This window comes from Saccopteryx bilineata, chromosome 5 (assembly GCF_036850765.1).
Source record: "Saccopteryx bilineata isolate mSacBil1 chromosome 5, mSacBil1_pri_phased_curated, whole genome shotgun sequence".
Lineage (NCBI taxonomy): Eukaryota > Metazoa > Chordata > Mammalia > Chiroptera > Emballonuridae > Saccopteryx > Saccopteryx bilineata.
Genome location: NC_089494.1, coordinates 39916870 through 39938582, shown reverse-complemented (window position 1 = coordinate 39938582; position 21713 = coordinate 39916870). Strand labels below are relative to the sequence as shown.

The 21713-nt window shown below is 38.7% G+C and overlaps 1 protein-coding gene across 1 annotated transcript in view; it reads left to right on the top strand.

The window, feature by feature from the left end:
- The window catches only part of LOC136306200 (coiled-coil domain-containing protein 150-like), a 68441-nt gene that overhangs the window by 12698 nt on the left and 34030 nt on the right, over positions 1–21713 (top strand). Inside the window, exons 5-12 of the mRNA XM_066232546.1 lie at positions 631–699; positions 3345–3461; positions 4551–4680; positions 8412–8455; positions 10030–10122; positions 15429–15553; positions 15795–15972; positions 16511–16579. Of these exons, the coding sequence (XP_066088643.1) occupies positions 631–699; positions 3345–3461; positions 4551–4680; positions 8412–8455; positions 10030–10122; positions 15429–15553; positions 15795–15972; positions 16511–16579 (825 nt within the window). The remainder of the gene's footprint in view (positions 1–630; positions 700–3344; positions 3462–4550; positions 4681–8411; positions 8456–10029; positions 10123–15428; positions 15554–15794; positions 15973–16510; positions 16580–21713) is intronic.

The following is a 21713-nucleotide window of genomic DNA, read 5'->3' as shown; positions in this document are numbered from 1 at the left end:
TTTATATAGGAGGAGATTGTGACTAATCCCTTTTTATGTTACAAAAGGAAAAAAATGATAGAAGTCATGAATCAAAGTAATAAAATAACTTCTTTTAAAATATATTCTTGTGGCCCTGGCTGGTTGGCTCAGTGGTAGAGCATCAACCCAGTGTGTGGATGTCCTGGGTTCAATTCCCAGTCAGGGCACACAGGAGAAGTGACCATCTGCTTCTCCACCCCTCCTTCTCCCCTTCTCTTTCCCCATGACTTGATTGGTTCAAGCAAGTTGGCTCCAGGCACTGAGGACGGCTCCATGGCCTTCACCTCAGGCACTAAAGAAATATGGCTCAGTTGCTGAGCAGTGGAGCAATGGCCCCATTTGGGCAGAACATTGCCTTCTAGGGGGCTTGCTGGGTAGATCCCTGTCAGGGTACATGCAGGAGTCTGTCTCTCTGCCTCCTCTCCTCTCACTAAAATGAAAAAAATATATATCTCCTTGTAATAATGGCTTCACACTCACAAAAAGAAACATTTATAACTGTAGAATAGTAGAATAGCATTTATAGGTTGCCAGAAAAAAAAAGCCTAAATAAAGAGTTGCTCCCTATGATTTCAGATTATTTAGAACCTTTTCTCCTTCTACTTTTAGAAGAATGCAGCTGTTACTGAAGAGGAACAGAAGAACCCAAAATGTAAAACGAACCTTAAAATTCAGGCGGTAAGATAAAAAGATGCCGGAGGGCACAGGGGCATTGGGATCGCAGAGGGGAAGTCAAGAAAGTAGAATGAAAAGAAACCTTTGAAGAAATAAATATGTGATTGTGTTGTAGGAAGGTTTAAAAAATATGCCACATGCAAGTGCCTCAATACAGCCATAAAACTAGAAATTAAAAAAAAAAAAATGCTGTCTAAGCCAGGAGGAAAATATGTATAGTTATCAAAAGATTCATGCAATTGCCCAAATACTAGAGTTAAGTGAGCACCTTCATAACTTTTCAACTAAAGTTGTGTTTAAGATAAAAAGCTTTTAATAAGGCTCTTCTAATGTCACTGTGAAACCTTCATGTCAGCCTAAGTTTTGGTAGCTGACAGGTTGGGAATTGTGAAGTAGGTGGCTGCTAAAAGTTGTTGGGCTAAAAATTTGCAGCTGAAAATAGTGAGAGTCCGAAGAATTACTAACAGTGGCCTAAAAACCTCAATATTCCCTGACAGAATAACAGTTGAGGTTAGTCCAGATCAAAAGGGTCCGATTATATTTAAAATATTCTAATATACAACACAGAGAAGTAGATACACTTTTTAGGAAAATTCCCATGCCAAATTATTTTTCAAATTATGAATTGTAATGCTTAAGGTGATAAGCCTGGCTGTCTGGAAAACTGTCATATGTGCTTTGCCAGTATTACTGATAAAAGCGTACTTGTTCATAGTTGCAATGTATTATGCTTAGTACATTTTAAATTTTAGATATTTTAATGGACTTTTTTAGAGACGTTTTAAATTTGTAGAAAAATTGCACAGAAACAGTTCCCATAAAGCCTTTCTCCCCATCCCTACAATTATTAACATAGTGCATTGGTGTGGCACATTTGTTACATCTGGTGAACCAGTACTGATACATCATAATGAAAGTCTTTAGTTTATAGTAACATTCCCTCGTTGTTCATTGCAGTATCATACAGAATAGTTTCACTGCCCTGAAATGGCTGCATATGTTCATCCCTCTGCCCATCTCCTCCTGAGCCCCTGGCAGCCACTGATCTTTTCACTGTCTCTATGCTTTTATTACAGTTGGAATCAAATGGTGTGTAGCCTTTTGGGACTGGCTTCTCTCACTTAGCACACGCATTTTGAGTTCCTCCACGTCTTTCTGTGGTTTGAGAACTCATTTTATTGCTAAACAATATTCCTTTGTATGGATAGACCACAGTTTACTTAGCCTCACCTACTGAATAACATCTTGGTTGCTTCTAAGCTTCGGCCATTATTAATAAACATTCATATGTAGGTTCTTTTGTGGACATGTTTTCAACGCATCTGGGTAAAAACAGGAGCACAATTGCTGGATCAAATGGTGAACTTAGGTTTAGCTTTGTAAGAAGCTGTTGACCTGAATTATAAAATGGCTGTATTGTTTTGCTTTTATACCAGCAATGAATGAGTTTCTGTTGCTCCACATCCTCTCCGCATTTAGTGTTGTCAGGTTTTTGATTTGATGCCATTCTAATAGGTGTGTAGTGATACCTTATTTTAACTTTTAATTCCCTAATGACATAGGATATTGGACATCTTTTTATATGCTTATTTGCCATCTCTATGTTATTTGGTGAGGAGTCTGTCAGATCATTTGCTTGTTTTGTAATTGGGTTGTTTGTTTTCTTGTGTTGAGTTTTAAGAGTTCTTTGTATATTTTGGATAACAGTTCTTTATCAGATACATGTTTTGCAGATATTTTTCGCCAGTCTGTAGCTTATCTTTGCGTTCTTTTAACAGTGTCTTTTGCAGAGCAGAGACTTCTGATTTTAATGAAGTCCAACTTAACAATTTTTTCCTTCAGGGAGTATACTTTTGGTGTTATATCTAAAAAGTCATCACTAAACCCAACATCACCAAAATTTTACATTTAGGCCCGTGATACATTTTGAATTAATTTTTGTGAAAGATATCTAGTTTTGTGGTTGTTCCATCATCATTTGCTTAAAAGACTATCGTTGATTGCCATTTATCATTTTTTAATTGGGAAAGTCTTAATTCTGAGTGCTCTGATAAAATCTTGAATTTTTTTTTTTTTTTTTTTTTTTTTGCATTTTCCGAAGCTTGAAACGGGGAGGCAGTCAGACAGACTCCCGCATGCGCCCGACCAGGATCCACCTGGCATGCCCACCAGGAGGCAATGCTCTGCCCATCTTGGGGCATCCCTCTGCCGCAATGAGAGCCATTCTAGCACCTGAGGCAGAGGCCACAGAGCCATCCTCAGTGCCCGGGCAAACTTTGCTCCAGTGGAGCCTTGGCTGCGGGAGGGGAAGAGAGAGACAGAGAGGAAGGAAAGGGGGAGGGGTGGAGAAGCAGATGGGCGCTTTTCCTGTGTGCCCTGGCCGGGAATCAAACCCAGGACTCCTGCACGCCAGGCCGACGCTCTACCACTGAGCCAACCTGCCAGGGCCAAGGGCAACAGATTTGACTCTGCATTTCTTAGAAGGTTACCTATTAGGGAAAAACAAAGGCATGTTTCTGAGTGGTCATAAACTAATGCAGAATGTGGATGAGATGACATGTGTGGTCGACCTTCCACAGTGACTTTGATCTCTGTTAAACCGCTATGATATTCCTGAGGTCTCGCCTAACTGCAATGTTGTTCTGTAGCTAAAGAGACAACTGTCTCTGGAAAAGCTTCTAAGGTATTGTCTTGAGAAATCGGAATCGGTCATGCTACTGCAAATACAAGAAATGGGATCAACAGTGGAGGTGGAACGAAAACAGGTATTGTTTTCCTCTTAATATATGTTAGGGAAGTGAAACCAAAAGAGAAAAGCTGATAATTTTACCTATAAGCCTGTAGCTTTGAGAATTTTCTCTACATTTATTAAGTTATTTATTTTAGTAATCTCCTGTTAACATTTTTGCTACTATTTTAAATATTTTAGTGCAAAATAAGAAAGGATCTGATGTCACTCAGTTGAGGGAGAAAGGTTCATTTGCCCCAGGCTTTGGAGAGCTGAATGCTTAGCTCCTGGGAGGGTCTCCTTCCCTCCATCATACACTCTCTATTGCAGGGAGTGATGTTAGAAGGCGTTACTCTGGTCTCTTGTTATATGTATGTGATATGGATAAAAAATAAAGATTAAACTGAGCTAATACTTAAAAGAATACCAGTAAGTAAAATAACCAGGGATGTGTTTACATGGCTGTTTTCAATTCTCATTATTTATTTCAATATATTTTTGCCTTTATCATAGTTGTTATTTATAATATCTACCTGTAATGTAGAATATATTTAATTCTAAGTACCCAAGGCAATTAGTAATTCCAAATCCTAATACTTACCATTGGATTAGATAATCTTTATTTTAACCTAATTTTATTTTCATTATTATTTAATTAATAATTAATAACCTATTAGTATTTAACCTATTATTTTAACTTAATTATTTTAATTGCTGGCCTTCACAATAGAATTATAAAAAGAATCCTTAAGGAATTTGCAAGTGATTCTTTATTGCCGTAACTCGCACTGCCAGTAGAGTAGCCGCTAGTCACATATGGCTGTTTAAATTTAAATTAGTTAAAATAAAATTAAAAATTCTATTTCTCATTCACTCTGGCCACATTTCAAGACCTCAGCATTCACTTGTGGCTGGGGACTGGTGTGTTGCCGAGTGCACAGAAAGTTCTGTGGACGGCCCTGTTGTGAGACACTTAACTGCTGAGACCTGGAACTGGGACGTGTGGGTAAACCCTCCTTCCTCCAGCCATGTTCATTTTGGAAAATCTGCCCCACACATGTGATGGAAGGTAGTTTATTAGAAGTCTTTACTTTATACAAAAAGAGTTTTTCTTATACAATTTCAGGTGCAGATTTTGCAACAAAACTGCATTGCCCTACGCAGTTCTGTGCAGAACACCCAAGAACTACTGGTACAGGAGCAACGGAAAAAAGGAGAGTTGGAGTCTGCTATCTCACAGCTCAAGTCTGATCTAAGTATGAAAATAGATGTTAGAAATTACACTTATGTTACTTTTTGGAATTTTGTGCAAAAACTGTTAAGATCTCAAATTCTCGAAGGGGCCAGTGTTACCAGTATTTTCCATGGGCCTGAATGTAAAAAAATTGCGGATTTCCTTTCCGTCTGTGGCACTGAGAAAAGAGAATGTTGGTGATCCACTTGATTTAAACTATTCTTTATTTAGATTTTTTCAGGTTTGTTTAAGTGTTTGCTGACTTGGGAGTACTTGGTTTCTAAGAAATCTAAATTGAATATTGGATAATAGAATGTTAATAAGGAAATAGGGCCATTAATCCCTGGTAACCTACTGATTCTAACCAGTTATGTCAAATTCACCATTCCTTAAGTCATCAATTTATTTTGATTAACTTATATTTACAGAAATGGATGTGGTCCTGGCTGGTTGGTTCAGTGGATAGAGCATTGGCCTGGCATGCAGACATCCTGGGTTTGATCCCCAGTCAGGGCACAACCATCTGCTTCTTTCCCCTCCCTCTCCCCTTTCTCTCCTTTTTCTTGTAGACAGTGGCTCGATTGGTTCAAGTGTTGACCCTGGGCACTGAGGATAGTTCGCTTTGTCTGAGCATGTCATCCTCAGGCACTAGGAATAGCTTGGTTGATTCAAGCATCCACCCCAGATGGGGGTTGCCGGGCGGATCTTGGTCGGGGCACATGCAGGAAAAGTCTGTCTCATTATCTCCCCTCTTCTCACTTAATAAAAGAAAGAAATGGATGTAAGTTCCCTTAGAGTTTAGATTAATCTTCTTATTTTACAGATGAGTAAACAGTCCTCAGAGGTAACCGAGTTAGGAAACGGAAGACGCTAGACTTGATCCCAGGTTGCTCAGACTCATCTTCTTTCAGCTCACCGCCCCTTATCATGTTACTGTTTCTGATATGTGGTTGTAAAGCAGTTTTCAGATAGTCTCGGCTGTACAGATCACAAAGAGTTACAGTGCAGTACCTCACATGTGAATACATTTCAATGTTTACCCAGAGCTTTTACAAGAATGCTCCCATGTCATGCAAAATTATTCTTCTCAAAGTCATAGAAGGAATAAAGGGTGAAACTAGACCTGAACCTGGATCTTTTCACTGCAAGCCCGGTGTTCTTGCCAGTGTGCCTTCTCTGCTCTCTGGCTGTAATGGGCAGGGAATACCAAAGGGAAAATGAAAATGATAAAAACCATAGAGCAAAGAGCAAGAGCAATCCATTCAGTGTTCTGACTTACAGCTTTTAGTAGGAAGTACCCTTTTTCCTTATACAGTTCTTACAAACATTAGGGGATATTTTATTGCTTCATATTCATTTTGAAATATCTCCTAATTTTTGTAAGCAGTATAATTGTTGAGTAGTGAATTAGTTAGTGAAGTTCTCAATGATAATGCCCCAAGCAAGATATGTAATTTTCTGTCTTCCTATGATTTCATGGCTACAAAAATATATTACATTTATGGTGCTGCCACATTATCTCATGTGAACCTTACAACAACCTTGTGAAAAAGATAAGAAAATATACCCCACTACAGAAAAATAAAAAGATCTCTGTCCGAGGAACAACAGTCAAGAGGGTAGCGGGGACTAAAACACAGATCTGTATTATATTAGTTGTCCTTCTGATTAAGTGATTTTTTAAAATGTTACTTTCTCATTGGATTAATGCTTTATTTTTGAATTTTGTAAAGAATATATGGAATAAAAATGAGGATTGAAACAACACTAATTCAAACAGGAAAAGGAAGCCTGTCTGAATACCAACTATAATATATATGCTTTATATTTAATAATAGGCTCTTTATTTGCATGCAATTTTGTTGCTTTAAGGTGTAAATAGTTACGTTAACTAGATCAATAAAAGGAATACCTGTAGATATTTGCTTCAGTGAATTAAAAAATGTAATTGTTTATTGGGTTTATTAGCAATAAGTATACATATCTCCCCACCCACCAATTAAAGTGGTTAAATTATTCTCCTAAGTAAAATAAGCACTCTCCTTTCATTCTTACTTTGATTAGTGGAATTTTCAAAGTGGGTCTTATAGTTTATCTTTTTAATCCCTCACATATTTGAAATTAGAATTTACTCTATTTGAAATGAGTCCTGGACTCAGACATTCAAAAATACATGCTTTCTGTATGTATCCTACATAAAATGTGAGTTTTTATGTATTTTGTAATTTTCCAACTTTAGAGTATTTAAATAGAACAAAACTTCCCTGGATTCCTATAAATTTTCTATGAAGCCAAAACATTACTGAGAAAAGTTTTCATTGTTTGGTTACTAATGTACAAAGCCAAACTGTTCCCGTTTCTGTCTTTGGTTTTATTTTTACTGTACATACTCTCTGTGTATTTTCTTTTTTCTTTTCTTTTTTTTTTAGATTTTATTTATTCATTATAGAGAGGGGAGAAAGAGAGAGAGAGAAGGGGGGAGGAGCAGGAAGCATCAACTCCCATATGTGCCTTGACCAGGCAAGCCCAGGGTTTTGAACCGGCAACCTCAGCATTTCCAGGTTGACGCTTTATCCACTGCGCCACCACAGGTCAGGCACTCTCTGTGTATTTTCAAGTGTTTTTTCTCCACACAGGATCATCCTCTTGAGCTCCAGATGGAATGGTACTGCTAACCGAACATATTTATATATGGGTGCCCTGCAGATATCTAAAAACACATGATGAAAACTTTATATTGCAATTCTTTTTTCTCATTCTATCCCCAAACTGCCCCTTGCCCTGTATTCCCTTTTGAGTTGAAGAGCGCACCATCCACCCTGCTGCCCAAGTCGGAACACTAGATATTTTCCCTGATTCACCCATTGCCTTTGTGCTACCAGTTATCCACCACGTCCTGACAGTTATCCCCACTGGTTGTTTTCTAGTCTGTTTTTCGTCTGCATCCGCACTGTCGCATCGTCGTTACCTTAGGGCCCCTGCTCATTGTTTTACACTTGGTTATTGCTACAGCTACGAAACTGATCTCCCTGTTTTTATTGAGCCTCGGTTAAGAGTGATCTCTCAAACAAAAAAGCTTTTTTTTCTTCTTCCAAGTGAGACGAGGGGAGATAGACATACTCCTGCATGCACCCCCAGGGGATCCACCCAGTGACCCCCATCTGTCTGGGGCGGATGCTGGGCCCATTAGGGCCATGCAACCAAGATATTTTTAGCCCTTGAGGTGGAGGCTCCACAGAGCCATCCTTAGCGCCAGGGCCAATGCACTCAAACCAATCCAGAGCCATGACGGCTGGGGGAGGGGGGAGGGGAGGGAGAGGAGAGGAGAAGGAGAGAGAGAAAGGGAGGGAAGAAGCAGATGGTTTTCTCTGTGTGCCCTGACCGGGAATCAAACCCAGGACGTCCATACTCCCGGCTGATGCTCTAGCACTGAGCCAGAGAGCCAGGGCCACAAAAAGCTTTTGATTGTGTACACCTCTGGCTTAAAATCTCTCAGATTCATCATCATCTATGCATGGAGTAAAATGTGACCTTATTTACCATAGCACATACTCTGGACCAGTTTCTTGATAATTTCCTGACTTAGTTTCTATAAAAATATGATAGAAATACTTGTGTTCTTCTTATTTCTTTAGAATACAGACGGGGGTGGGGGAAGGGGGAGGAGGAAGCTTCTCAGGGAAAACATACCATGTGATTTCATTGTAATTGTACTGAAGTGTTATAATAGTTATGTGGACTTCTTATTTTCAGTTTCTAGAGATGACCTCATTTCCAAGTTGGTTGAAGAAAAGAAGGTAAGCGTTGAGGTTGGAGAATGCTGAGATGGTCTTTCCTCTCTTCACTAGTACTTCCTCACTCATGTTGGTTTCTATTCCTGATTCTCCTAAAATCTTGAAGAACGTTTGTATAAGTGAATTGTATATTCAGAACTGATGTCAGCCAGGTGTTAGGAAATAAGTTATTTCATGTAGTTATTATTGTTTGAAAAAGGTAGATTGGCAAAAATAACGAAATTTATTTGCATTTTATGCCTAATACAAACTAGCTGTTGTAAAGAAACTTTTTTACGAAATGTTAGCAATAATAATTACTTTTTGGTAGTGATGGTTACATAACAATATGCTCCAATCTTAACTATTTCCTTCCTTCTGTTTACTTTGGGTTTGTTCCTTTTCTAGTTCCTTTAGTTGTAGAGGTAGTGTTTCTTTAGGATTTTTCTTGTTTCTTGAGGTAATGTTCAGGGTGATCTCATCTAATGTGATATTTAAGGTTATTATTGTCATATTTATTTTTTGTCTGGATGATCTATCCATTGGTGTGATTGGGGTACTGACATCCCCCTACTATTATTGTATTACAGTAGATTTCACCCTTTGTATCTATCCACTAAGAACTGCTTTATATACTTAGGTCTTATTGCATTGGTTGTATAGATATTTACAGGTATTATAACCTCTTCTTGGATTGACCCTTTTATAATTATATAATGTCCTTGTTTGACTTGTTTTACATTTTTTTGTCTTAAAGTCTATTTTGTCAGATGTAATTATTGTACTCCAGCTTTCTTTTCATTTGTTTCCATGATATCTTTTTTCATCTCTGCATTTTCAGTCTGTGTATGTCTTTCCATTTGAAGTGAGTCTTGTAAGCAGCCTATAGGTGGGTCCCTTTCTTAATCCATTCAGCTACCTTGTGTCTTTTTGTTGGATCACTTAGTCTAACATTTAGAGTAATTGATAAGTACATATTTATTTATTTGCATTTTGTTCATTGTTTTTAGGTTGTTTTTATACTTGTCCTCTGTTCCCTTCTTCTTTTGATCTTTACCATGTGATTTGCTGTTCTTGTTAAAGTTCTTTCCTCTTTGTTATTTGTATATATTTTATAGGTTTTTGGTTTGTGTTTATCATGAGATTTGTGTATATAATTTTTGTTATCTATAGTAGTCTATTTTAATCCGATAGGTATTTTGAGTTTAAATATATCTAGAAGGACTCCCTTTTAACTCCCTTCTCCATGATTTTTTATTGATGTTATATTTTAGGTCTTTGTGTTGTCTATCTCCTGAGTCTTTATTGTGGTTTTTCTTTTAACCTTCATAGTAGCTTTTTAAATGGCTGATTTCCTGTATTTATTGAATATTTAGCTTTACCTGTAAGGTTTTTCATTTCTCATATTTTTCTTATTTCTGGTTATGGCCTTTACTTTACCACTTAAAGAAGACCCTTTAACATTTCTTGTAAAGCTGGCTCAATGGTGATGAAAATTTTTAGTTTTTTGGAGGGGGGACAGAACAGGTATTTTGATAGAGATGGATGTATTAGCTCTTACATGTGAAGAAAAAAGAGAGATTTCTTTTTTCTTATAGAATGTGCAGATGTCTTTCAATGAAGAACATGAAAAAAATGCATATTTGAGATCTGAAATAATATCCCTTCATGAAGCATCAGAGAAGGTGCAGGTAAATCTTCTCATTTCTCTAGTTTTTTTACATGTTATTTACTTTGTTCAATTAAGGAACCAAGAACCAAGATTAATCCTGATTATTTAAACTCATACCGTTGCCATTATCCAAATTGTAATTTTCATAAGATCTATTTCATCTATGAAATATTATCAAATTGATTGCAGTTCTTATTTCGCTCTCCAAATTCCTATGACATGTAAATATATGAGATACCCAGCTAAATCATGTGCTAGTCTACACTTTGCAATTTATCTCTAATTTATTCCCAAGTAATTTATGCCTTTCTTTCCTCTTATCAGGTTATATGCAGTTCAGTTTCAAGGGAGATGTCTTATACTTTGTATCTTCTAATGCAGATAGCACAGTAGGAACCTAATAAATGCTTGCTGGATTTTGGAGTTGGGTGTAACAATTTTCTATGGGATAGAAGTTCCCCAATTTAACTGATGTTTTGTATGTATGCATGTATGTGTATGGAGAAGAGTCACCAAATAAGCAGGCAAGCAAGTTATTTCTTGTAGGGCCCTAAGAGATAGTCACTTAAAATAACTTTTTGTTAGGACAATTTGGTTACTTTAATGTTAGGATTATAATGTTTCTGTGCTCTCTTTATGAGAAATAAAAATAAATGTGTTCTTTTATAAAATAATAACTACTGTTGCTGTATGCATAGTAACATTTACTGAACCCATTCTACATTTCAGGCACAATTCTAAATACCTCATGTTACTAATACATTGTAATCCTCATAATAGCAGTATTATAGAAATTATTTTTATTCTCATTTTAAAAATAAGAAAGTTGAGCCTGACCAGGTGGTGAGGCAGTAGATAGAGCGTTGGCCTAGGATGGTGAGGACCCAGGTTTGAAACCCCAAGGTTGCCAGCCTGAGCGTGGGCTCACCAGCTTGAGTGCGGAGTCACTAGTTTGAGCAAGAGGTCACTGACTTGGCTGGAGTCCCCAGTCAAGGCATGTATGAGAAAGCTATCAATGAACAACTAAGGTGCTGCAACTGTGAATTGAAACTTCTTATCTCTCTCCCTTTCTGTCTATCCCTCTCTCTTTCTAAAGAAAAAGAAAGAAAGAAAATTGATAATACAGAGAGGTGTAATAATAAGTAATACATGACAGAATTGGAATTTGAGCTCGGGCAGTCTGGCTTCAAAGAAAATTAGCTTTTTTATTCAGGGAATAGGAGTTCTCTCTCACCCGTAAGTGTTCCTTGATGAATAGGTTGTACATCTGATTATAACTTTAAAATGCTCCTGAATGTGTTCGTAACAACTGTACTATCCATACCACTTATGATACTTTTCCAGATAATCTTTTATTTGTTGTTTCTTTTTTTGTTACCATTTCTTTGAGTATTTTTTCTATTGATCCTTCAGAGTTATTTGTCCTCATCCCTGAAGAACTAGTTCATTAAAACATAATTATTTGCCAAATGTACTTTGCAAAAATAATTAATAATTCAGATAAATATTTTCCCTAGGAGCACAAATTTCAAAATAGCCAAAGGAGAAAAGAAATATAAACTACATGTGTGGTAAATCTGTCGCACACAAGATTTTTTGTCTTATTTTGGAAAATTAATCTTGTGAAATGACAATCATCTGTATTTTGCTTTTTATGAATTTATAATTGCTGATCTGAAGGAGCTTAAATATTATGAGTTACTAGCTAAACAATTCTGAATAGTCATCCCATTCTGGGAATACATTTCTGTAATATTGGCCAGACTTCTACATTATAGATTGCATTCTTTAGGTGTCTTGCTCTATTTGACCTGTGTTCAAAATTGTAAAGAACAGAAGATCAATAAATTGTCAAAAAGCAAAGCTTCTGTTGCTTCACCAAACCAATAAGTTTCTCCTTTAATTTAGATCTATTTAGGATGTTGACTCCAAATATTTGAAAGTATTTATAATCTAATGAAATATCAATTGGGAAAAGGTTAAATAACTTTGGTTTACATATTTAGTGAAATATGCAATCATCAAAAATAATGACACATAAGTAAAAATAAGTATTTGTTGGAGAGACCTTTGACTTGCTGTATATGTTATCTTAGGGCTAACTGACTAGGAAGTATTCAGAGCTGAACAGCATGTTTCAGGCCATTAGCATGAAAAAAGCCAAAATTTTTACTGACCAGTAAGCCGTTCTTTAGGTATTCATTTAATAGTGGTCAGTTTCTGATCGAGTCAACAGAAAACATCCTCGCTAAGTGATCAGGAAATGTACATGGCCAACTGGATAAATAAAATATTTTAACAGTTAATTCCAAGAAATTTACCGAATTATTTTTATTATTATTAATGGTTTTCAGTTTTCACCAGAGTGGGTTATTGGTCCTTATACTTAGTGCCTTCATAATGATTTCTTCTCAGATACCGTTGCCTCATGAAAAAGTAATTGCCGGCCCCATTGTTTATAGAACCATGGAGAACACTATGACTGACCTGAAAGTACTTACCTGTCCCCAGACACCTGTGTTTTTCTATTTGCTTCTGCCACTCCCTCTGCTGAGAATGGACTTTATATCATCTTCAACTCTTCGAATCTGTTAAGACTCACTTCCATCAGGAAACTTGATCAACCAGAAGGGATCAGTTTTCTCTTTTAACTTTTATACTCCTGGGACCCTAAATAGAATATAATAATAATAACGCTATTTTTTTTGGAGTATACGAACCATATACCAAGCATTATGCTAAGGATTTTACATATATTACCTCCTTTAATTCTAGCAGTCATATAAAGGAATATTTATTATTTTCCTTTCAACATATGAGGAAAATGAGATTTAAGAGAAGTTGACCAACTTGCTGGAAGTCATTTAGCTAATAAGGGGTAGAGAGCTGGATTTTAACCGAGGTCTGACTTCAAAGCCAGTGTTTTCAATCATATGCTATACTTCCTCTCTTTTCTGCATCCCATATTAGTAATTTATGTACATAGCTCCCTTTCTGTATAACATTGTGAGTTTCAAAGAAGGGACATTGTCTTAAATATCTTTGTTATTTCCCACAGTGCTAAGTATATTTTGCACAGAACAGGTACACAGTAAATATTTTGTATTAATTCAGCAAACACTTATTGTTTACGCTGCACAGTATGGTGCTAGGTCTAGATAGGATTATAATGGTGAACAAGACAACATCCCTACTTTCACGAAACTTACAATTTAGTAGACTCAATAATATCACATACGTAAATAAAACTGTCACAAACATTTTGAAATTCTGAAATGTTATACAAGTGGGACTCAATTTTACCAATTGTGAAAGTGAAGTTTTGCTTTGAAATCAAATAAGTGTTTTAAAATTTGTTTACAAAAGTAGTTGTTGAAGCGGTAGAGCGTCGGCCTAGCGTGCGGAGGACCCGGGTTCGATTCCCGGCCAGGGCACACAGGAGAAGCGCCCATTTGCTTCTCCACCCCTCCGCCGCGCTTTCCTCTCTGTCTCTCTCTTCCCCTCCCGCAGCCAAGGCTCCATTGGAGCAAAGGATGGCCCCGGGCGCTGGGGATGGCTCTGTGGCCTCTGCCCCAGGCGCTAGAGTGGCTCTGGTCGCAACATGGCAACGCTCAGGATGGGCAGAGCATCGCCCCCTGGTGGGCAGAGCGTAGCCCCTGGTGGGCGTGCCGGGTGGATCCCGGTCGGGCGCATGCGGGAGTCTGTCTGTCTCTCCCTGTTTCCAGCTTCAGAAAAATGAAAAAACAAAACAAAACAAAACAAAACAAAACAAACAAACAAAAAAAAGTAGTTGTTGATATGTAGTGTATTTGCAAAAAAAGCTTTATAAATCACATGTAGAGAGGGTATGTATAAAAATGTTATATGTTTATAATTCCAAAATGGTGAGCCAGAGAAGATAAATTGTGCAAAAACTATTATAGTAACAGTATCTGAGTGCAATTTCAGATACTCTCTAAAGAATTTACACCAAACTATTAAACGTGAATTTCCCTGGAGAGTGGGATTATTTGGAATAGGTGGGAGGGGGAGACAACAGTGATGGAGGTTTTTCCTACTTAACATGAATTGATATTGTTTTACTTTTAGAAATAAAGTATGTATCATATTGAAATTTTAAAGTACCAAAATTATTCTTAATATAAATTTTATGTCTAAAATATGCTCATTTTAGAAGGTTTATGAATTTTGCAGCAAGCTAGGTAAATAAATACTCTTGATTTTTGGCAAGTAGCACTATAAAATTATAGGGTTTTTTGTCTGTCTGTTTTTTTGTGATAAAGACTGAGAGAGTGACAGATAGGGACAAACATACAGGAAGGGAGAGAGATAAGAAGCATCAATTCTTCTTTGCAGCTCCTTAGTTATTCATTGATTGCTTTCTCATATGTTTCTTGACTGGAGGGGGGACGCTACAGCAGAGCAAGTGGCCCCTTTCTCAAGCCAGTGGCTTTGGCCTCAAGCCAGTGACCTTCAGCTTCAAGCCAGCGACCATGGGGTCATGTCTGATCCCATGCTCAAGCTGGTGAGCCTGCGCGCAAGCTGGCGACCTTGAGGTTTTGAACCTGGGTCCTCTTCATCCCAGTCCAATACTCTATCCACTGTGCCACCACCTGGTCAGGCTAAAATGATAGTACTGTATTATGGTCAAGTCAGGGTGGGGACAAAGAAGGGCATTAAAATAAAATTGTTAGGAAAGGTGTTTTACATACAGTGGTCCCTTGTCTAGGGGGTTATGAGGTTCCAGAACCCCCCGTGATAGGCAAAGATCCACGAAGTAGCAATCTTATATTTATTTTATTATTTATATATATTTTAAGGCCTTATAAACCCTTCCCACACTCTTATAAATCTTTCCCACACTCTTACAAACACTTCTTATGAACTTAAACACTTTCTACACTCTTAAACCTACGTAATTTTAACAACATATAAAATGCTATAAGGGTACTCACCAGTGAATATACTACAACTTGAATATGAGGATGATGATGAATCAGCTGTGTAGTACTGATGACGATGAAGGTGATGACACAAAATAATTAAAATAATAAAAATATAAAAATACCTATATACTGCAAAATTTGCGATCAAGTGAAAAATCTGCAATACAAAATTAAGTATATACAATTTAAAAATCCGTAATACTGTGAGACTGCGAAAAGTGAACTGTGATATGGCGAGGAACGACTGTATATATACTTGCGTGTATATATATAAAATTTGTCTTTTTAAGCTAGTTTAGTATCTTTGATCAGTTATGAATACAACCCTGTAAAATGACTTTCTGGCATCTCAGCTTTTACTATTACTTCTAACACTCAGGTAGAGCAGAAAAGGATGACACATACATTTCAAGAACAAAACTTCCTCCTGGACACAGCCAATGCCAGTATCACAAGTGAGCTACAGAACGTGCAGAATGAGAAAACTCAACTCCAAACACATTTGTAAGTAAATTGCGAGCAACTTCTTATGTATTTTTTGTTCTTGCATCTGTATTTCTTATCTTTAATGAAAACACGTAACTCTATATTTGCTGGGCCAGCCACAAAAGCACTCTGCCCTCAAAGAACTATAGAACATTGTGGTAACTGCTGTCAGGCAAGAGATAGGTTTTAAAAGAACATTTAGTTTTTCTATTAAAGAACTCTCATTTAGCTTCTATATTTCCTTGGTCTCTTCCCATAGGGACCATCTAATCCTTGAGCATAACCAGTGTATCCAGAAAGCACAAGATGCTGAGAAGAGAACGGCAGTGCAAAAAGAGCTGCTAGAATCAACTATTGCAAGATTGCGAGGTGAATTGGAAGCATCATTGCAAGAGAATACATCCCTGCTGGCAGAGAAAGAAAGACTTCAGAGAGAGGTAGGTAGAAGCAGATTTATGTTAGCTCCTAGTTGTGCTGGTCATTGTATTTGAAATTGTATTTCTAGTGCTATACAGCCCACATGCTGTTTGTCAGACTTGCCCGTTAAAGAAATCTTTATATGGCTAATCTGTGTCTTTCAGCATGTGAAGTAGTCTGTGCCAAATAGTAACCCTTACACAGCATTAATGAATGTTAACTAATAGTTCACACACATCTTCATGTTAGTTTAGGGGTCAGTTTAAAAAATTGATTTCCCCTGAAGGAGTGAAGTAATGTAGGTCAAGGGGGAACAGCCCTGTCTTCCTAGTTAGGAGAGAACGAGCAGTCTGATGTGCAGATGTGTCTTTCTATCTTCAGAGCTATTTGTGAATCTGCTTTGCCTCAAGCCTCCCAGAGTGGCCCTTTTTCTGAGAGGATGTTCTGCTCTGCTTGTGTGCATGTATATTAATTGCCAAGTAGGGTGTGTCTGCTGTAGTAGAGCCTGTCAGCTGCTTTAACAGTGACCCTTTTCTTTCTCTTTTCCCCTTCGGGCAGGTTAATAAAACAGAGAAAGAAATCGCCCAAGAAAAATGCTATTTTGAAAAGGAATTAGCTAAAAACAAGGTACTGCACATTTTGTTATTTCACTGTATTGTATTTTCTTCTATATCACTGCCTTCTGTATCAGCTTATCTTAATGACAAAATGGGTTAGTTCCTTTGTTGGCTTCGAAGGTGTGGGGGAATAGAGAAGCCCGTGAAGCTGGATGGTCTTAGAGCACTCCAGCCCCTGCTGATGGGGAAGGTTCGCTCGCTGAGCATTGGTGTCTGCCAGTGAATCGTCACTGCCCCGGTCCTTCTGTTCACTGAGGGGCATGTGGGAGGCCCAGGGACAACTACTGACAATGCTGTTTAAGAAAAGAAAAAAGAAAAAATGAACTGAGGCTTCCTCAGTACCTGTCACTTTATCTGCAAGGTACCCTTTTCTGGGTTCTAAAAAGATAGAATGGCAAGAGGAACAAATGCAGTTCTTATTAAAGTAAAACAAAAAACAACCTTTAAAACATTGCTGTTTGCATTTCAAAATCTAACCCCTTTTTTTTTTCTTTTTCTGAAGCTGGAAACGGGGAGAGACAGTCAGACTCCTGCATGCGCCCGACCGGGATCCATCCGGCACGCCCACCAGGGGCGATGCTCTGCCCCTCTGGGGCATTGCTCTGCCATTACCAGAGCCGCTCTAGCGCCTGGGGCAGAGGCCAAGGAGCCATCCCCAGCGCCCGGGCCATCTTTGCTCCAATGGAGCCTGGCTGCGGGAGGGGAAGAGAGAGACAGAGAGGAAGGAGGGGGGGGGGGGGTGGAGAAGCAAATGGGCGCTTCTCCTATGTGCCCTGGCTGGCAATCAAACCCAGGTCCCCCGCATGCCAGGCTGACGCTCTACCGCTGAGCCAACCAGCCAGGGCCAAATCTAACTCTTTGACTAGTGTTTTCTTCCTGGTCGCTGACCCCTGGGAGTGAGTTGTTTGTTGTGTTTTTTGTTTTTTTTTCAAAAAATGAAATTAGTTTCCAGTTACAGTTTTATTAACTTAAAATCATGTTTGTTTGATAACTAATTTATGGAAACAAGAAGAACCTACATTTGCCTTTTTTTAATGTTGCTTTACACATTTTAAAAATAAATTGATCATACTCTTGGATGGTCAAGAGGCACGAGGATGTACATGAATGTTTGTACTACTCAAAGGGTTAAAGAGAATTATGATTATGTGTCCCTGTTATCCAGAGAATATATCTAGAGCATCAAGGAGAATTAGCCTGTCCTGGACACTAAGTCCAGTAAGTCCAGCAACAGGTGTCAGAGTAGACTTCAAGCCTCAACTGCTCCTTGGCTTGTGGCTGAAAGAAATAGCACCTGTATTGCCATGTATATGTGAGCTTTTAATTTAAGAATTGGGAACAGGAGAAAAGCTACCTTCTTAGCCCAAGCTCAGATACCACTCACCAAGCTAGCAGGTGCCCCCCGTGGTTTAGCCACTCGTACTGAGTAAATTGAAAATAGTAGTCCACTGTAAAAAGTAATTGAATGGAACTAACGTCTTGTAAGGAGTTTGCTGGTGTCAAGTATGTTTTTGAAAATTTGGAAAATGGGTTGCTACTGTTCATTAATGCTTTCTGCTTAAAAATGTTAATGAATATTACATGGTTGGGGCAAATGCTGGATGCTGTGATTTAAATAGAATATTTTGCTTGCCTGATTTGAATTATGTTACTGTAGGCTCAGTGTAAGATGATGGGACTGAAAGATACTTGCTTAATAGAGGGGTTGTATTAGGCCAGTGGTAATGCTTATGGAGTCATATTTTTTGGTCTAAATTGGTATTTTTAACATGTATTTTTGTAAAGCCAAGTTTTTTTTGAAGTCAGGTTTATTGAATTATAACTTACATACAGTGAAATTCACCCTGTTTTTGCGTTTGGCTCTGGGAGATCTGACAAACACATAGAAGCATGTAACTACCACCACAGTAGAAATATGGAACGTTTCTCTCAGAGTTCCCTGTGCCCCTTTGCAGTCAGCCCATTTCCCTACCCTGGCAACATCCCCTGGCAGCCACTAATCTGTTTTTCTGCCCTGTAGTTATCTTTTCCAGAATATCATATAAGCAGAATCATACAATATGGTCCATTTTAAGTCTGGCTTCTTTTATTCAGCAGGAAGCATTTGACACTCATCCATAATATATCAGTTTGTGTTCCAATACGTGGGTGTATCAGTTTCTTTACCCATTTGCTAAATGACGGACATTTGGGTTGTTTCCTGTATAAAAATTCACATATAAACATATATTTTTATTTCTCTTGAGTGAATATCAGGAATTGGATTTCTGGATCCTATCATAAACATATGTTTGACATAATAATAGACTACTCAATTGTCTTCCAAAGGATGTGTATCAATCTTGCATTCCTACCAATAATATATGAGTTGCAGTTTCTCTGCATTCTCAGCAACATTTGGTCTTGTCAGTGCTCTTCGTTTTAGCCATTGTAACTGGTGTGTAGCCGTGTATCATTGTGGCTGTAATCTTCATTTCTCTAGTGACTAATACTGAGCAGCTTTTCATCTGCTTACTTGCCATCCACAACTTGAATTGTCTCTTTAAATCTTTTAACCATTTTTAATTTGACTGTTTTTTTTTAACTATTAACTTTTCAGGGACTTTTAAAATATAGTCTTGTATTCTTAAGAAAAAATTTCTACTTAAATATGTACAAATCTTTCATCAGATATGGGAATCATCTATATTTTTCTTTCATTTTATGCCTTGTCTTTCATGCTCTTTCAAAGAGAGGAAGTTATATATATATATAATTTTATTTTTTTTTTGTATTTTTCTGAAGCTGGAAATGGGAAGAGACAGTCAGACAGACTCCCGCATGTGCCCGACCGGGATCCACCCGGCACGCCCACCAGGGGCGAAGCTCTGCCCACCAGGGGCGAAGCTCTGCCCACCAGGGGGCGATGCTCTGCCCCTCCAGGGCCTCGCTCTGCCGCGACCAGAGCCACTCTAGCACCTGGGGCAGAGGCCAAGGAGCCACCCCCAGTGCCCGGGCCATCTTTGCTCCAATGGAGCCTTGGCTGCGGGAGGGGAAGAGAGAGACAGAGAGGAAGGGGAGGGGTTGAGAAGCAAATGGGCGCTTCTCCTATGTGCCCTGGCCGGGAATCGAACCCGGGTCCCCCGCACACTAGGCCGACGCTCTACCGCTGAGCCAACCGGCCAGGGCCGGAAGTTTTATATTTTGATGTTCAGTTTATCAGCTTGTAAAATGGTACTTTTTGTGTCATATCTAAGAAATTTTTACCTAAGATTACGAAGATTTTTCTTCCTTCTTTTCTAGAACTTTTACAGTCTTAGGTTTTATGTGAGGTCTGTGATCCTACTCAAGTTCATTTTTGTATATCGTGCAAGGTATAGTTCAAGGTTCATGTCATTGTCAGGTGGATGTTTGATTGTTCTAGGATCTTTTATTATTGAAATCTAATTATACCAGAAGTTCATATTCTTAAAATATACAATTTGCCCTGGCCGGTTGGCTCAGTGGTAGAGGGTCGGCCTGGCGTGCAGAAGTCCTGGGTTCGATTCCCGGCCAGGGCACACAGGAGAAGCGCCCATCTGCTTCTCCACCCCTCCCCCTCTCCTTCCTCTCTGTCTCTCTCTTCCCCTCCCACAGCCGAGGCTCCACTGGAACAAAGATGCCCCAGGCGCTGGGGATGGCTCCTTGGCCTCTGCCCCAGGCGCTAGAGTGTCTCTGGTCGCAACAGAGCGACGCCCCGGAGGGGCAGAGCATCGCCCTCTGCTGGGCAGAGAGTCGCCCCCTGGTGGGCGTGCCGGGTGTATCCCGGTCGGGTGCTTGCGGGAGTCTGACTGTCTCTCCCCGTTTCCGGCTTCAGAAAAATACAGAATATATATATATATACACACACACACACATACATACATACACACACACATATACATATATATACATATACATATACACATACACACACACACACACACATATATATATATATATACACACACATACAATTCAGTGGTTTCTTGTATAGTCACAAGATTTTGCAGGTATCACCATTATCTAATTCTTGAACCTCTCTATCACTCCACAAAGAAACTTAGTACAAATTAGCAGTCACTCCCTATTCACCCCACCCAGAGCACCTGGCAACTGCTGCTTTCTGTCTCTGGATATATCTATTCTGGACATTCCATATAAAAAGAATCAAACAGTATGTAGCCTTTCCAGTCTGGCTTCTTTAAGTAGCATGCTTTCAAGGTTTATCCAGATTGTAGCAATATCAATACTTCATTCTGTTTATAAACGAGTGGTATTCTGTTGTATGAATATACCACAATTCTTTTATCCATTTCTCAATTGAGAGACATTCGGGCTGCTTTCATATTTTGGCTATTAAGAATAATGAAGTGAGTGTGCACAATTTTTTGGTGAGCATATGCTGGTTGGTTTGTTTTTTTTGTGAGAAAGAGATGAATTAAAAGAGAGAAAGAGAGACAGGAAGGGAGAGAGATGAGAAGCATCAACTTCTAGTTGCAACAATTTAGTTGTTCTTTGATTGCTTCTCATACATGCCTTGATGGATAGGGCAGGGAGGGGGGCGGCAACTCCAGCTGAGCCAGTGACCCCTTGCCCAAGCTAGCAACCTTCAGGTTCAAGCCAGCAACCTTTGGGCTCAAGCCAGGGACCATGGGGTCATTTTCAATGATCCCACGCTGAAGCCAGCGACCCTGCATACAAGCTGGTGAGCTCACATTCAAGCCTGATGAGCCCACGCTCAAGCTGGTGACCTGAGGGTTTTGAACCTGGGCCCTCTGTCCCAGGTCAATGCTCTGTCCACTGTGCCACCAGCAGTCATTTGGTGAGCATACGTTTTTAATTTTCTTTGGTGTATACCTAGTAGTGTGACTACTGGGTCCTGTGATGTCTTGTTTATCATTTTAAGAAGCCACCAAACATTTACAAAGTGACTACCATTTTACAATTCCACCAGCATTGAGTGAGGATTCCAATACCTCCACATCCTCACTTAACACTTGTTATTGTCTGCTTTAAAATAATTATTACACAGACAGCATTCACCATCCTCGTAGCTCAGTTTTGTTTCAACGAAATGTTAAAGGTGTTCATGATTCCAAGATATTCCAAGAGTGGGCTCCCAACACTTGCAAGTGGGTGTACTT